The sequence below is a fragment of the Rattus norvegicus genome, chromosome 1, assembly GCF_021556685.1.
Source record: "Rattus norvegicus strain SHRSP/BbbUtx chromosome 1, alternate assembly SHRSP_T2T, whole genome shotgun sequence".
In the NCBI taxonomy this organism is placed as follows: domain Eukaryota; kingdom Metazoa; phylum Chordata; class Mammalia; order Rodentia; family Muridae; genus Rattus; species Rattus norvegicus.
In genome coordinates this window covers 887,032-904,815 of record NC_141534.1, presented here as the reverse complement: position 1 = coordinate 904,815, position 17,784 = coordinate 887,032, and the positions used below count along the sequence as shown (strand labels likewise).

At 34.9% G+C, this 17,784-nt stretch overlaps 1 protein-coding gene across 3 annotated transcripts; it reads right to left on the bottom strand.

Moving 5' to 3' along the window:
* Positions 1–3,076: 3,076 nt before the first annotated feature.
* Positions 3,077–13,808, bottom strand: LOC134484928 (vomeronasal type-2 receptor 116-like). 3 transcript variants are annotated; one of them, XM_087596977.1, is made up of 6 exons: positions 13,603–13,808; positions 10,697–10,979; positions 9,445–10,248; positions 8,368–8,592; positions 7,041–7,164; positions 3,077–3,963 (listed from the first exon to the last, which is right to left on the bottom strand). In XM_087596977.1, the coding sequence occupies exons 1-6, from the start codon at positions 13,806–13,808 to the stop codon at positions 3,077–3,079; spliced, it is 2,529 nt and encodes an 842-aa protein (XP_087453103.1). The 3 variants fall into 3 exon arrangements, with proteins under 3 accessions (XP_087453103.1, XP_087453104.1, XP_087453098.1); XM_087596978.1 differs by having other exon boundaries at positions 3,077–3,960; XM_087596972.1 differs by having other exon boundaries at positions 10,697–10,989; positions 13,604–13,808.
* Positions 13,809–17,784: the final 3,976 nt, after the last annotated feature.

Here is a 17,784-nt window from a genome sequence, read left to right as displayed (position 1 = left end):
CAAAGTATATTTGCTGTCTTTTCATTTGTTTTGTTTTCCCATTTATTTTAAATCCTATCTGTGTGATTGGAGAGACTCATATGTTCATGAGTGCATGATGACAAAAGAGGATTATGAAAATCAAAAGATGTATTTATAGGTGCTTGTGAGCCTGGGAACAACATTCCCTTAAATAACAAACACTCTCCACAGTCCCAAATACAGAACATTTAATATATCTATTTAAATTAAAAGTACAGATACTTACAAATGCTAGATGTGATCTAGCATCACTCAGCCTGGTTTTAACTTTGTTTCTCTAAATCCATTCTTACCTCATCCTAAATATTGAGAATATTACTATCATTTGCCACCATGCCTGGCATTATGTTTTCATTAAAAAGCAATTGCTTAAAAAACACTTCAATCATATTGTTTTGTGATTAAGACCCAGTCCTTGATTTATATCAAATTATGCAACAAATTCGCATTTGATTTCTGTTACTGTGCTAACAGAAAATTGGGGAATTTTAGGATTCCTAAAATTCCTGTTTATGGAATTGTATTCCTGCTTATAGAATTGCATGGTAATCCACAGCTCCGAAAAAAAAGAATCAAAAAAAAAAAAAGAATTGCATGGTAAAAACTTAAGCATGAACTAAAGGAAGCCATAGAGGAATAAAAATTACTGACTTTCTAAGTATGCTTTTCGACACTGCACTGGGCTGACAAGCCAAGTATAGCATTTCTCACATTGCATTGAGTCCAGCTACACTGATGACTAATGAAAGAAGCACCTTAAACTCATGTTCTCATTTCCTCCTCTCAAATGGTTCTAATTTTATCAAGGTTATAAAAATTAAACAGTACAATATTTTGCATATGCTTTATCAAATGAATCTGTGGAGATGCATAATGTGAAAGTCACAAAGAAGAAATAAAAAAGATAAATATTTAAATTAAATTAAATGAAAAAAAGAACTTGGTGAAAAAGTCATCTGTGGAAGGAACCTGATCTTAAAAATCTGTCAAAGGATTTCAAACTATTGCACATCATATGAGTACATATCAAACGTTGACCATTGCTGATGATGTGTTCAATGATCAAGTAGAATTTCCGAAAAAGTTACTTGACACTGTTTTATCAGACTAACAAACTTCCTTCACAGTCAGGGAAATGTGACAGTATGCAGAAAATGGAGATTTCACATTTTATATATCTCCATATATAAAATATAGAAGGTGTGGTAGTCAGAAACCAGAAGCTTTAGTTCTAAATACTAGAATTCAAATTGGTAGAAATTACACTACATGTTTCCAGAGTAAAGGTAAAGAGTATAAAAATGAATGTATCCTCTTACAAAATTTTCCCTCACCCAAAGATACGAAACAAAACACAAGAAACAAACAAACCAAAAAGTTAAACCAAACAAAACCAACCAACCAACCAACCAACCAAAGGAACAGCAGCAACAACAACAAATACAAAATCAATAGTAACAACAACAGAAACTCCAGGGATTAGTGAAGAAGTTGGTGGGAAAGATCTTCAGTGTCAAAGGATGAGGAAGTTAGCTGTGAAGAAGAATATTCTAAGAAGAACGTAGGTAGAAAAAAAAGTTTTAGGAATGTGACTCCAACAATAAAATCTGAGGAAGAATCATCACACTGTGCATGTCAGCATGGAAGGAAGAAAGCTTGCAAAGCTTTTAGGCTACACAACAATTTAAAGGAATCTCTAAGTAAGAGAATAGGACACATTGTCATTGCAAGGGAAAGAAACAAAGAATTGTTGGTTATGTAGTATCAAATGGTGAGCCATGAGAACATAAATGTATGTAATTTTTGCATGGTTCCTGCAGTTTATATTTCAAAATGTACATGTATATAAAATACATGTATGTATTCAGCAATATTTAATGATATAAGAGCACTTGTGCTTTTTGGGAGTGCAGAGAGAGGTTAAAAAAAGGTGTGTTAGAATCAGGATTTGTAAAGTAAAAAAGCAATTAAATTACACTCTGAACAGTAAAGTACCAAATAACAGTAAAAAATAAAAAATCAAATACCATTATTTTGAAAAAATGACACTATTTCACAAACTATTGTTCAGAAATAGTAGTGTGTTATGTTCTTTTTAATCTGTGTGTTTGTGTATCTAAAATGAAACTAAATAATCTTCAATTATTCCTATTTGGAGAAAGTGCATGAGATTCTTCATCTGAAGTATTTTATATGTTTGCAGAATTCACTCACCAAATTTTGAAAATGGTAATTTGTACTACATTATTTTTCTTATCAATTTTTCTCAGTATATGAGACATTCTTACATTTTGTAATGATATGGTGTGTTTTCATATAAAGATCAAGAGCAGGCAAAATCTGACCCCCATAGTCCTTTTCATATACTGTACTATTCTTAGTATGTTATTGATATTCAGAATATCTTAATAGTATATTATAAATCTATTCTAATATCTCATCCATAATATATGGCAATCCAATTCCCACATAAGGCAATTTATCAATTAGCTGATGTTTTAGTTTCTGTTGCTGTAAAAAACCCCATGGTCAAAACATATATGAGAAAAGTGTTATTTCCCTATGTACCTTGGTCACCCTTAATTGAATGAAGCCAAGAAAATAACATGGATGAAGGGATTCAATGATAGACCATGGAATAATGCTGATCACTGGCTTCCTGTCCATCCTATGACAGTCTTCTTCCTTATAACTCCCAGAACATCTTGCTTGGAAGTTGTCTTGCCTACATGGAGCGGAATCAACTTATATTAATCTGTAATTAAGAATATTTCTTAAACACATATCTACAAATCAAAGTGATTGTAGCCTCTCAGTAATGGATATTTCCTGTTCTCAATATGTTTAGGCTTCTGAGAGCTCATTTGCCACCAAAACTTACTAATTGATATTGCTTTAGGCAGTGCTGTTCTGTGTTACAAATACTATCCCTAGATATTACTTAATTTTCTTTGATGATTTATGAACACTTTTCTTAAGACAAAGCAAAATAGATATGTTGAGCAACATCTAAAATTTTAAAACTCTCAAAGGTTCGATAAAGCAATTTATCTTTTTATTTCTGAAGAACATTTAAATCTGGTCGAACTAAAAGAACATAACACTTTTGGACAAATATGCACCCTAGCAACCCTGCACTAGAAGCCAAGATGGAGAAAACCTCCACAATAACCATAACCTTCCCCCTGGTGCTGTGGTAGACAGGGAGGAAGGTGATCCAAACACTGTAGAACACCAACATGCTGAATGTTAGGAACTTGGCCTCATTGAATCTGTCAGGAAGGTTCCTAGCCAAGAAAGCCACAGTGAAGCTCCCCAGAGCCAAGGAGCCCAAATATCCCAAGACAAAGTGGAAGGCAATGACTGAGCCTTTGTTGCAAATGATGATTACCTTCCCATGTTCAGATTGTATATCTCTGTCAATAAATGGAGGAGATGTCACCAACCAGATTGCACAGAGAACAAGTTGGATTAGGGTACAAATGGGAATGAGCAAGTGAGTTGCCACTTTTATCATCATCTTTCTTATCCTTCTCCCTGGAGTAGTGAGCTTGAAAGCTGTGACCACAGTTATTGTTTTGGCCAACACAGTAGAAATAGCCACAGTGAAAAATATTGCAAACGTGGCCTGCTGCAGGATGCAGGTGGCCTGGTTGGGATGTCCAATGAAGAGCAATGAGCAGAGAAAACAGAAGACTAGAGATATGAGCAGGATGTAGCTGAGAATACGGTTATTGGCTTTCACAATGGGTGTATCCCTGTACTTCACAAAAGTGACTAGTACTAGAACTGTGATGGCTGAAAAGGACAGGGCCATGCAGCCTAGAGCCATCCCCAATGGATCTTCATAAGCGAGAAACGTCACCGCTCTTTGGAGGCACTGGGTTTGTTCTAAGTTGGCATATGAATCATCTGGACACCGCACACACTGCTCCATATCTGCTGGCAAAGAACAATAATCCCTTATAAAATATCATAATTGTGTAGTTAATAATTGTATATTTGTTTTATTCAGAGGATATAGCAATAAATAGTTTGGGGTTGAGAATATATTTCTTTCATTATTGCTCTAGGGACTACTAACTTAAGTCTGCTGTCCATTAACCTACGCTCTGTGATAGAACAAATCTTCATCACAGAAAATGGAAAAGTTTTCTCTTAAAGAAAAATGAAATAAAAATATGATAATTACTAATATGCATAATCTCAGTTTATTTTATTTCTCAATCCATAAATTTACTATTCAGATAGAAGGGTAGTATGCTGACATATTTATTGATGCTGGTTGATGAAAACATTATGTATTTTGTTTGCTTGGGTGTTGTGCACTTTGTGTCTACATATAGGCTTGTGAACATACAATTCCTCATTCAAATATCTTTTGTGTATAGGAATATTTTCATGCTTGAAGCCGTATGTCTCATAAACTTATGCATGTCCTTCTTGTTGTCGTACAATTTCTATTCCCCCAACTACACTTTCCATGGTTATGGCTATAGAAGGTTATGGCATGAAGATTATTGATATTGACATTCATCCCGCTTTCCTTATTTAGGCTGTGATTAATGATAAGCACTCTCCTATTTCTTGATGCATTCTTGATATCTTCACTCTTTTTCTAGTTCTTTGATAGGAAATGCCTAATCCTTTATGCTATGTAAGCTCTTAAAATATGTTTCACTAGAGAACACTTGTTGTTCTGACCATTTTGTCTTTGTCAGGGTCTAAGCTTGGCGACAAAAAGTTTGTGGACTGTACATGTAGTCAAGATTCTTCGTACAAAGGATCAAAGAAGAATATACATCAGCTTAGGTTATGCCTAAAATTATCTTTCTGAACTCAAGCAGTATTACAGAGCAATAGTGATAAAAACTGCATGGTATTGGTACAGAGACAGACAGATAGACCAATGGAATAGAATTGAAGACCCAGAAATGAACCCACACACCTATGGTCACTTGATTTTTGACAAAGGAGCCAAAACCATCCAATGGAAAAAAATAGCATTTTCAGCAAATGGTGCTGGTTCAACTGGAGGGCAACATGTAGAAGAATGCAGATCGATCCATGCTTATCACCCTGTACAAAGCTTAAGTCCAAGTGGATCAAGGACCTCCACATCAAACCAGACACACTCAAACTAATAGAAGAAAAACTAGGGAAACATCTGGAACACATGGGCACTGGAAAAAATTTCCTGAACAAAACACCAATGGCTTATGCTCTAAGATCAAGAATCGACAAATGGGATCTCATAAAACTGCAAAGCTTCTGTAAGGCAAAGGACACTGTGGTTAGGACAAAACGGCAACCAACAGATTGGGAAAAGATCTTTACCAATCCTACAACAGATAGAGGCCTTATATCCAAAATATACAAAAAACTCAAGAAGTTAGACCGCAGGGAAACAAATAACCGTATTAAAAATGGGGTTCAGAGCTAAACAAAGAATTCACAGCTGAGGAATGCAGAATGGCTGAGAAACACCTAAAGAAATGTTCAACATCTTTAGTCATAAGGGAAATGCAAATCAAAACAACCCTGAGATTTCACCTCACACCAGTGCGATTGGCTAAGATCAAAAACTCAGGTGACAGCAGATGCTGGCGAGGATGTGGAGAAAGAGGAACACTCCTCCATTGTTGGTGGGATTGCAGACTGGTACAACCATTCTGGAAATCAGTCTGGAGGTTCCTCAGAAAATTGGACATTGAACTGCCTGAGGATCCAGCTATACCTCTCTTGGGCATATACCCAAAAGATGCCTCAACATATAAAAGAGACACGTGCTCCACTATGTTCATCGCAGCCTTATTTATAATAGCCAGAAAATGGAAAGAACCCAGATGCCCTTCAACAGAGGAATGGATACAGAAAATGTGGTACATCTACACAATGGAATATTACTCAGCTATCAAAAACAACGAGTTTATGAAATTCATTGGCAAATGGTTGGAACTGGAAAATATCATCCTGAGTGAGCTAACCCAATCACAGAAAGACATACGTGGTATGCACTCATTGATAAGTGGCTATTAGCCTAAATGCTTGAATTACCCTAGATGCCTAGAACAAAGGAAACTCAAGACGGATGATCAAAATGTGAATGCTTCACTCCTTCTTTAAATGAGGAAAAAGAATACCCTTGGCAGGGAAGGGAGAGGCAAAGATTAAAACAGAGACTTAAGGAACACCCATTCAGAGCCTGCCCCACATGTGGCCCATACATATACAGCCACCCAATTAGACAAGATGGATGAAGCAAAGAAGTGCAGACCGACAGGAGCCGGATGTAGATCGCTTCTGAGAGACACAGCCAGAATACAGCAAATACAGAGGCGAATGCCAGCAGCAAACCACTGAACTGAGAATAGGTCCCCTATTGAAGGAATCAGAGAAAGAACTGGAAGAGCTTGAAGGGGCTCGAGACCCCAAAAGTACAACAATGCCAAGCAACCAGAGCTTCCAGGGACTAAGCCACTACCTAAAGACTATACATGGACTGACCCTGGACTCTGACCCCATAGGTAGCATTGAATATCCTAGTAAGAGCACCGGTGGAAGGGGAAGCCCTGGGTCCTGCTAAGACTGAACCCCCAGTGAACTAGTCTATGGGGGGAGGGCGGCAATGGGGGGAGGGTTGGGAGGTGAACACCCATAAGGAAGGGGAGGGGGGAGGGGGATGTTTGCCCGGAAACCGGGAAAGGGAATAACACTCGAAATGTATATAAGAAATACTCAAGTTAATAAAAAAAAAAGTTAGACATGTATGTCCCCCTAAGCATTTTCTGCATAGTATAAAAGCATTAACCATTATATTCTGAGAGACATGGGTTGTTTTTGAAAGAAATTGTAGGTAATTAACTGGGTCCAAGGGAAACTGATATTATTTAACCAATTAAATTTTGAAACATGGAGATTTTTGGGCTGTAGTTTCCATCTAGGACATATCATATTTCTAGTTTGTAAAGAGAAGATATTCAAATTCAGCAAATTTTTCTCTGCATGCAAGCATGTACCTGTATCATTGGCAATCTCATTTTCTTGGCACTGGACACAATCAAAGCAGCAGTTGGCTGTTTGTTTCTGATGACTTTTTCTGAATCCTGCAGTACATGTCTCACTACACACTGAGGAGGGAACCTGAGGCAATACACGTACAGACCCACAGACACACAGACACACAGGCACACACACATATAAATATAAATTATAAATAAACAATATATATACATGAAATATGCACATTATATATGTTATATAAATATGTATTTAATATGTATGTCTGTGTGAAGATCATGAATACATCATATATAAAATGAACCATAGATTAATATTTTGGAATTTAACAGATGTATTCCTCTGAAAATTTATTATTTTATATTACCCTGAAATGCATTGAATATCATACAATAATTTGTGTCATGAATATTATATATGCAACATTTTAGGTGTAATAATTTAAATTTTCTCCTTGCTAAAGTGATTAATTCAAATGTAACTTTTATGTGGCATCAGTTTTTCTCTTAAAAACTGATAAAATAATAAGAACACAGAGTTGTATGGAAAGAGAAGGTAGGATATCACAAGTAGACTTGTTCAATAAATAAGAAAAAAGTATGTCATATAAGACTCTCATACAATTAATGAACTTTTCCTAAGTGTAAAAGAAAACATTTAATCCCCATTCCATCCCACCCCTGCCCCTGCATCTATTAAAGAGCTCCCCAACAATCTGGCCACTCTGGCCTCAATGATCTAACATTTTCACATTCTTTGGCATGCACCCTTCACAGGACCAAGGGTCTCTGTTCACTCTGATGCCAGATGAGGCAATATTCTGCAGAGGAGGGGAAACTGGGAAGGAGGATAATATTAAAATGTAAATAAGTAAAATTAATAATAAAAATCTATAAATTAAAAAAGTTTTAATCTAGGAAAATACTTCTTATAATGAATCTATTCTATACTTAATTAGGCTACAACTATGTTCATACATAATCAGGTTATATATAGTTTATATGTAGTAACAATATATATATATATGTATATATATGTACATATGTGTGTGTGTGTTTAACTGTATATATTGTTATAAATTTAAAAAAATATGTTTCTGTAGGGTAGGGTAAATGGTCATATGGATGCAATTGACCATAGGATTCAGAGTCCTTTGATCCCTATAACAAGATCAAATGAATTTCAGTGTCATTTAATTTTGGTGCTTGTAACTGAGAATGGTCATTTGCAAGAATATTAATTGGTCTTGACCACAGGGGTATTGTTGAGTGCTTCCCATTTTAAAATTTAGATATCTTTAAAAAATAAAAATTGTAGTGTACCTACCAATGTTTCTCCTGTAACCCACTCCCAGTCTTCAGATATATGAAGATGTTGACTCTGTTGCAAACAAGGAAAATAGCTTCCTATTTTCACTTTTAATCCAAGGCCATTTGGAAAATTCCAAATGATGAAAATGTCATACTTGGCACACTGATTTTCCTTATGATTCATGTTCACCAGCTCTCCAACAGGGTTAGTAAATACCCTAGTTTTAAGCAAAGAAGCCACCTGAAAGAGATGAATCATTATATGATTACAAATGCATATCAATACAGAAAATACCAAATTGAGAATGTCCCATAATTTTTTAATGTCTTTCAGAAAATACAGGTATATTATAGTAACCCCATGTAGTAAAATACACTATACTGTATTATTACAAATTATAATTACATGTTATATTGTATAATTACAATTTAATATACTTCACATTAATTGTTGCTGGTTAAGAAAGCTAGAATAAATGATTACCAGAGAACAAATCACATGGTATTTGTGTGTATGTGTACACATGTCTGTCTAAAATAATATTTAAAAGCTAAAGCCAAATATGTAAGAAAAAAGGGGGAGTTATAAAATATGGAAGTTTTGGAAGTAAAGAATGGTAGTGGGTCAATCATGGACATACTGCATAGATGTATGAAATACCCATTAACTTAATGAAATGTGTACTCTTAATCATACGTGTTGTTATAAATATTATTAATTTAAATGAATAGCTATTATCAGAGCACATGTACTCATTTTTGAGAAATTCTTCTTGAGAAAAATATTCTAGTCTAGTTATCACTTAAGGATTTTATGATGAAACTCTTGGCTCCTTTTAAATTTTGAACTTATTTGGTTAAATGTTAAAACAAATTTTCACATAATTCACTTATATTTATGAAAATGTATTGTCTCCTATTAAAACTTATCACTGTGCATGATATATATCCATGTAAATAGGTCATTTTGGAGTTTTGCAGTATAGAAAACTTTATATCAAGAGATAACCTCTAACAAATGTATGTGAACTTCTCAGGGGCCTGAAAGGTCACATTGATAAATCTAAGCATAATGAAATGTAAGAAACGTTACCTGCTGACAGTCAGTGAATAGTCCTTTGGGTTTGGCCATTTCCTGAGACTCTACTTGTTGAAAAATGAGTTCGTGATAGGTGTGGGCCACAGCATACACAGCATTATACAAATTGTAACCTTCTTCACTCAGGACCATGTCAAATGTGTGCTGTGTTAACCATTCCATTGGGTTTTTCAACATAAAAAAATCCATTTTCTTCTTGTTCTTTGAGATTGAACAGTTAAAATGATTCCACTGCCCCATAGACTGAGAAATATCTACTGGATACTTGGATGTGTTTATTATTTGCATAAAATTTCTAAATGTAGCGATGTCATTGTGGTGGTGGGCAAAAATGACAGTCCCGTGGAAGAAATCAAGGCTGAAATCTTTATCATATGTGATGACATCCAATTTTGAGGTTGTGATCCAGATTCTCCGTGCAACTAAATATGTCCATCTTGCAAAGTTGAGTTCTAGAGTGGAGATCATTTTGCCATAAATGATAGTAACCTTTGCTGAAGATGTCATAAGTTGTTGGTCATATATCTTAAACTTTGTGTTGTATAACTTAATGCTTTCTGGGATCATAATCACAAAAGCTAAACAGATCGCATGCCTTTGCATTTCTTCTCTCAAGTCTGAGTGAAACTGAATACTTTGGTCATCATCTGTGATGATCAGTCCTATCCAAGTCCATTCAAAATGAAACATCAAGGAGACCATGCCATGGAGCAAATATGTGTCCTTGGTTGCTATCTGATAGATATAGGGAAACTGGTCATGGTCACTCAGGTTAGGATTAAATGGTCCAAAGAAAATCTAAAGAGTATAGAAGAGAGGATGAAACATTCACATGAGGAAGATGATTGTTAGGATGTTTGGACATAAATACATGTAATGCAACTCACCATTCAGAACTCAGATTGAGGGTAGTAAGATTACACAATACATATCATAGATTTTTACTGATATATTCTAGAATATTCCTGACAAAACTGTATGTTCTAGAAACCAGCTTTTTCTGTTTGCCCAGTATAGTTATACACTCTGATTATTTTATTTTCTCTCTCTCTCTCTCTCTCTCTCTCTCTCTCTCTCTCTCTCTCTCTCTCTCTGTGTGTGTGTGTGTGTGTGTGTGTGTGTGTGTGTGTGTGTGTGTGTGTGTGTTTAGCAGCATACCTATAAATGCATGGGGTCCAAGTTTTCTTGTAGGCACATGCAAATGGAATTTAAAGTTGGTAATTCGTCCAGTGTCACACATTATTACCTTTGGTGCCCTTGAATTAACTGAAAGTTTTAAGGAAGTTTTCCATGATGGTCCTGTAAGTTTTACATCACAACGTTTCTTTCTTCCACAGTTATAATTAAGTAGATCGAAATAGTTGTTTTGATGTAAATATGCTTTATCCAGAACTCCCATTGTATCTTCACACATACCAAAAATGAAGGAAAATATCAAAGACATGTTGGATAAAAGATAAGGATTCTTGTTGATCTCATCAGTAGCAAAAAACATTACCAGAAAAAATTCATATTTTCTTGCTGGTATCCTAAAATCAAGCATAATGATGATTAAGGGAGATGCTTGAAAAAGAAAATTTCAATTGCAATTAAGTTTGTATCACAAGGCATTCTATATTTCTGTCTAAATGTCATGAAATAAGTCTCATTAATTAGAGATCTTAAGATTTGAATACAATTTAAAAGTTCATAGACCCATGATACTAACCTATGCTAAATTTTGTAACATTGACAATCAATAAGGGGACTATTTTACCTCTGAATACCATCTTCAGACTACATTAGCGTCCAATTGATTAAGACTGTTATAATATATTCTTGGAGATATAATTCCACAAATACAAAATAAAAAGCATGACATAAACAACACATGAAATACATAACACATTTGCATTATAATTTTAGTAATTAAATGTAATTTATATTAAACATGTTAATAATTTTAATATTTTTTGAATCATATATTACATCAAAAAATTTTGTCCAACTTCTTTTTCATGTACTTTTTAACCCTAAAAATATCATTAATGCATATTTAAGAATTTCTATTGCTTATGATCCTATACCAAATGTTGCATAATAAATTGTATCAAAATTCAAAATAATTTTTGAGTATCAAGCAGAGCAAAAGAACATAAAAGATTAAAAAGCGAATCATTTAGAAATATATTCAAAAGCCCTTATATAATAATACCTAACACAGAGTAAGTTTATGCAAAATGAATTATGTATCTGTGTAAATTATCTAGCAATCAGTTTACTTCAAAAGGAGTATCAGTGTTTTGAGGAGAGAAATTATTATATCAGTAAGAACATTTTTCAAATTTCAAATTAGGAATAACTCGTTGAAGTTATACAATATGAAAATGCTAATTCTATACATAGCATAGTAGGAAACATTATCAATAATGTTTCCATGTTCATAGAACATGCATTTAATAGTTTCAACTGTTAATATACATTAAACAATACATATTTAAAGATATCTTCCACTTAAATTTATTTATTCATTTCAAGTACATAAACTGATGCAATATATTGTGCAACCTGAATATTATCCTTTTGGCTCCTATCACGTCAACATGAAGTCACCTTTTAGTGTGTTGCTACTATTTTAATTTTGTAAAAGTGGATTGAAATTTCTCTTAACACTTCAGGTCTCCTAATTCTTTAAGGTCCTTTAATAGATGTCTTAACCCTAAGATCTTCTTTCATTTCAAATGTGTTCCTCTGCCCAAGCATAGTTGGCAGTTCATCTGTTCATCTGTTACTACTAGCAAATACCTCTCATCAGGACTAAAACACCAAACAGGCTCTTTTTGCTGAAATTTTCACTTCTAATTGACTGTTTGAATCTAAGTTTTTCTTTCTAAACCTTAAAAGTGTATTGATACAATTCATATATTTGTAAATTTAAATCTTATTATGACTTGTAGAAGTGTCACTTATGAGAATGTCCACTATTTTTTCCAATGAGATCTGGAATGATACAGAATGCATCAGAAATTGAATTTCTACTGACCCAACACAGAATTACAATAATGTGAAGCCACCACCAATATCAAAGTGTACAAAGTATACTGTTGCTAACAATTAGAAAATATTTTGTTTAAATCGGAAAGACCCAAATTTGAATAAGAAATGGGATGAGAGTCAGGGATAGAAAAGTGCAGAAAACTTCAGTTTATGAAAGAATGACGTCACAAGCTCATGGATTAGTTAAAATTTGAGTGATTTCAACATCCCTTCTCTCATGATTTGCAGGCACAAATGATAACATCTCACACTTGGAATCTAAGAACTATGCAGCCACATTGAGAACAGCTTCTTATCAACAAGAAATACATTTATTCTCCTAGATTTTCCATAATGTTACATTTTTTAAAAGTGAGAAAAATATTGAATATCCATATGATGCAGATAATAATTCTAGTATGTGACTGAGTGTTTGCATCACTGGATGAAAAGATATTCTGGTAACAGAATAAGAAATCTGGCAGGCATTTTCCATATTCAGTGACAACTCCAGAATGACAGGAGGGGCTCTTTTAAAGAGTATTTTATAATGCAAGACATATATATATATATATATATATATATATATGTACATATATGTACATATATATACACTCATAAGTATATATGTAATAATATACATTTAATCATATATAGTAGACATCATTCCACCACCACCACCACACGTTTCAATGTCTGAGTGTATGCCCAACTTTTAGAGGCCAAAATTAGATAACCATTTTATTGATGTCTTTAGATGCATGCTTATAAAGGAAAGGTTGGCAGAAAATTGAAAAGAGGCAATGATGCAGTCTCTTCATATTGAGATTTTGCCAAAAGTGGGAATTATGAACTCAAGGTAAAGGTAAAAACATATTTCAATGTATATCAACAAAGATTCAAGAGATAGAATCCAGTCTCTCTTGTTTTCCAGCTTTGTGAACTAGAGTCAATGTACTAAAGCTAACGGAAACTGTGACACATTTGAAAGTATCAAAACATTGATTGAAGTTATAATTAATATTCTGTGGTTCCTAAAGTTACAAGGGGAAAAACAGGACAGAATCTTAAAGGCTGTGTACAGTTATATACTTCTAATTCATAATATTGAAACAAGAAATTAAGTTAGTAACTTACCTAAAATTAATAATGTGATTATAAAAATTTTCTTCAATAGGGCTCTCAAGTGTAAAAAGGACAAAACCACAGTCATTTTGCAAATCTCCATCATAAACTTCGATCTTTTTTATCCTCCAAAAGCAATTGGGTTCAGTCAAACTGCACAAGATGAGACAAAACTTCAGAGGAAAAAAGGCAATAGTGAAAGCACACAGCTTCTTCATGTCTGGTAGGATCTAGCATGGAGCAATTGTGAAACCTGATTCTTACGTAGGCAAACATAAGACACACATTTACCCCAGTTTGTATATTTTAAGGCTTCTGCTGACGGGCGATCCACTTAATTATATTCAACAGTTTCTTTCCGTTCATCATATGTTCTGCTCCCTGGATACAATGGGAAAATTCTGGCCTCAAGCTCTACATCTGAGGTCTGAAAACTTTTGATCAAAACATTTCCAAAAACATGTTTTGAAGATAATGTTCTCCATCCACAGCGGCCATGATTTCATTAACATCCATGCCACAAATATTCCAAAGGCCAATCTTCTCTTGAACAGCCTTCAACAGACCATGTGTCAACAGCAATATTTATGAACCCAATAGATTTTCTCAGAACTTTTATAGTAAGACAAGAGTTGAGAAGGTATAAATGTTTCATATCATTTGGACTTTGAGTTGAATTATGGCACATTATGTTTTTCATTCCCTGGTGTAGGGAAGGGAAGTTTCACATGCAACATTGAGCCAGGAGTTGAGCATGTTCACAAAATCTCCTTAAGCTCCCCATGATTCTTGTGATCTGAAGAATATGTCATTATGCTATATCCAATAATTCCTGGAATCATACAGATTCAACGTGCATCCTGTTCAATATCAATTCCTATGCAGACATTTAATGGGTTGTAATGCTGATCTCTTGCCTGATAATCAGTTCTTGGCACTCAATGACATTTGGTAAATATTTTTCTCTTTGATGTTTGTTCACACCTCAATAAGTTGGTTGAGAATAATTTTATGTGTTTTCTTTAAAGGAATGAAAGAATATACCTGTCATTTATGAGAGAGAATTTTATTGCTAATATTATTATATAACCTATATTTGTATGCCTAGTTGGTATATGTTTTGAAATGGTATTGTCTTGGTTTACATAGCAACAAGACAGATGCATGTCTGATATGTAGGTTGATTCCTATAGGTAGCAGAGGGCTGGTACCAGTTAGATCAATGCCATGATTGTACAGTAAAAAAAAATAAGGTGGGAGAGAAAAAGAAGAGAGAAAAATCAAGATGGAGACAGAGAAGAGTGATCTGCATCTGGGTGGTATTGAATTGTCAAGGGAGATGGCGTGGATTTCTGTAATCAAATTTATATTTTCTAGGCAGGCAGCTTATATCCTTATCAACTGTTTGTAAGTTTATTGTTTGGATGTATTTTGGATTGAAAATTTATCATACAAATCCGATTGTTATGTTAGAGTTTGTTGCATCTTGATATTTATGTTTAATTGGGTATTTCTTATTTACATTTCAAATGTTATTCCCTTTACCGGTTTCCTAACCACAAGCCTCCTACAACCCCCCTTCTATATGGGTGTTCCACTCTCTATCCATACCCCTTACTGTTTCTCCACCCCAAAAATACCCTCCACCAGGGGTATGCCCTTGGCAGGACCAAGGGCTTCTCCTTCCATTTATGCCTAGCAAGGTCATCCTTTGCTACATATGCAGTTGTAGCCATGGGTCAGCCTGTGTAGTGGTTTACTCCCTGGGAGCTCTGGTTGGTTGACATTTTTGTTCTAATGGGCCTTTAGCACTTTCAATCCTTTCTCTAATTTCTCCAATGGGAGTCCTATTCTCAAGTCAGTAGTTTGCTGCTAGCATTCACCTCTGTACTTGACTTGTTCTGGCTGTGTCTCTCAGGAAAGATCTATACAATTCCTGTCAGCATGCATTTCTTAGCATCATTCATCTTATCGAGTTTTGGTAGCTGCATATATATGGGCCACATATGGGACAGGAGCTGAATGACTGTTCCTTCAGTCTGTGCTCTTAACATTGACTCCCTATCCCCTCATATGGATATTTTTGTTTCCATTTGTAAGGAGTGAGGCATCCCCATTTTGATCATCTTTGTTCTTGAGTTTCATGTGGTCTGTGGATTACATTTTGGGTAATCGAAATTTAGGGCTATTATCCAATTAACGGTGAGAGCATACCATTTGTGTTTTTCTGTGATTTGGCTACCTCACGCAGGATGATATTTCTAGTTCATTCCATTTGCCTATGAATTTCATGATGTCATTGTTTTTTAATACCTGAGTAGTATGCCATTGTGTAGATACACCATATTTTCTGTATCCATTCCTCAGTTGAAGGACATCTGGGTTATTTCTAGCTTCTGACTATTATAAATAAGGCTGCTATGAACATAGTGGAGAATGTGGCTTTGTTGTTTCTTGGTGCATCTTTTGGGTATAAGCCCAGCAGAGGCAGACCTGGGTCCTCAGGTAATACAATGTCCACTTTTGTGAAGAACCTTCTCACTGATTACCAAAGAGGTTGTTCCAGGTTGCAATACCACCAACAATGGAGGAGTGTTGTTCTTTCTCCATATCTTCACCAACATCTGCTGTCGACAGGTTATTGATCTTAGCCATTCTGACTGGTGTGAGGCGGAATCTCAGGGTTGTTTTGATTTGCATTTCCCTGATGACTACAGATGTTGAACATTTCTTTATGTGCTTCTCAGCCATTAGATATTCCTCAGCTGTGAATCTTTGTTTAGCTCTGTACCCCATTTTTAATAGGGATATTTGGCTCTCTGGAGTCTAACTTCTTGAATTCTTTGTATATTTTGGATACTAGCCCATTATTGGATGTAGGATTGCTAAAGATCTTTTCCCAATCTGTTGGTTGGCATTTTGTCCTAATGACAGTGTCCTTTGCCTTACAGAAGCATTGCAGTTATATGAGGTTCTATTTGTTGATTCTTGATCTTAGAGCATAAGGCATTAGTGTTCTGTTCAGAAAAATGTTCCCAGTGCCCATGTATTATAGACTCCTCTCCATGTTTTCTTCTATTAGTCTGAGTGTTTCTGGTTTGATGTCAAGATCAATGATCTACTTGGACTTACGCTTTATACATGGTGATAAGCATGAATTGATTTGCATTCTTCTACATGTTGACCTCCAGTTGAACCTGCACAATTTGCTAAAAATGCTATTTTATTTCAATTGGATGGTTTGGGCTCCTTTGTCAAAAATCAACTGACCATAGATGTGTGGGTTCATTTCTGAGTCTTCAATTCTATTCCATTTGTCTATCTGTCTCTCTCTGTACGAATATCATGCGGTTTTTATCACTATGGCTCTGTAATACTGCTTGAGTTCATGGATAGTGATTCCCCCAGAAGTCGTTTTATTTTTGAGGATAGTTTTAGCTATCCTGGGTTCTTTGTTATTCCAAATGTATTTGCAAATTGTTCTGTCTAACTCTGAAGAATTGGATTGGTATTTTGGTGGGGATTGCATTGAATCTGTAGATTGCTTTTGGTAAAAATGGTCATTTTTACTATATTAATCCTGCCAATCCATGCACATGGGAGATCTTTCCATCTTCTAAGATCTTCAATTACTTTCTTCAGAGGTTTGAAGTTTTCATCATACTGATCTTTCACTTGCTTGGTTAGAGTCACCCGAAGGTATTTTATGTTATTTGGGATAATTATGAAGGTTGTAGTTTCCCTAATTTCTTTCTCGTCTTGTTTCTCTTTTGTGTAGAGGAAGGCTACAGATTTATTTAAGATAATTTTATACCCAGCCACTTTGCAGAAGGTGTTTATCAGTTTTAGTAGTTTGTTGGTGAAACTTTTGGGATCACTTAAATATAGTATCACATCATCTGCAAATAGTGATACTTTGACTTCTTCTTTTCCAATCTGTATCCATTTGATCTCCTTTGGTTGTCTGAAATCTGTAGCTAGGCCTTTGAGAACTATATTGAAATATTGGAGAGCAATTGGGCAGCCTTGTCTAATCCCTGATTTTAGTGGGATTGCTTCAAGTTTCTGTCCAAGTTAGATTAATGTTGGCTACTGTTTTGCTGCATATTACTTTTACTATGTTTGCGTATCGGCCATGAATTTCTATTCTTTCCAGGACTTTTATCATGAAGGGGTGTTGAATTTTGTCAAAGG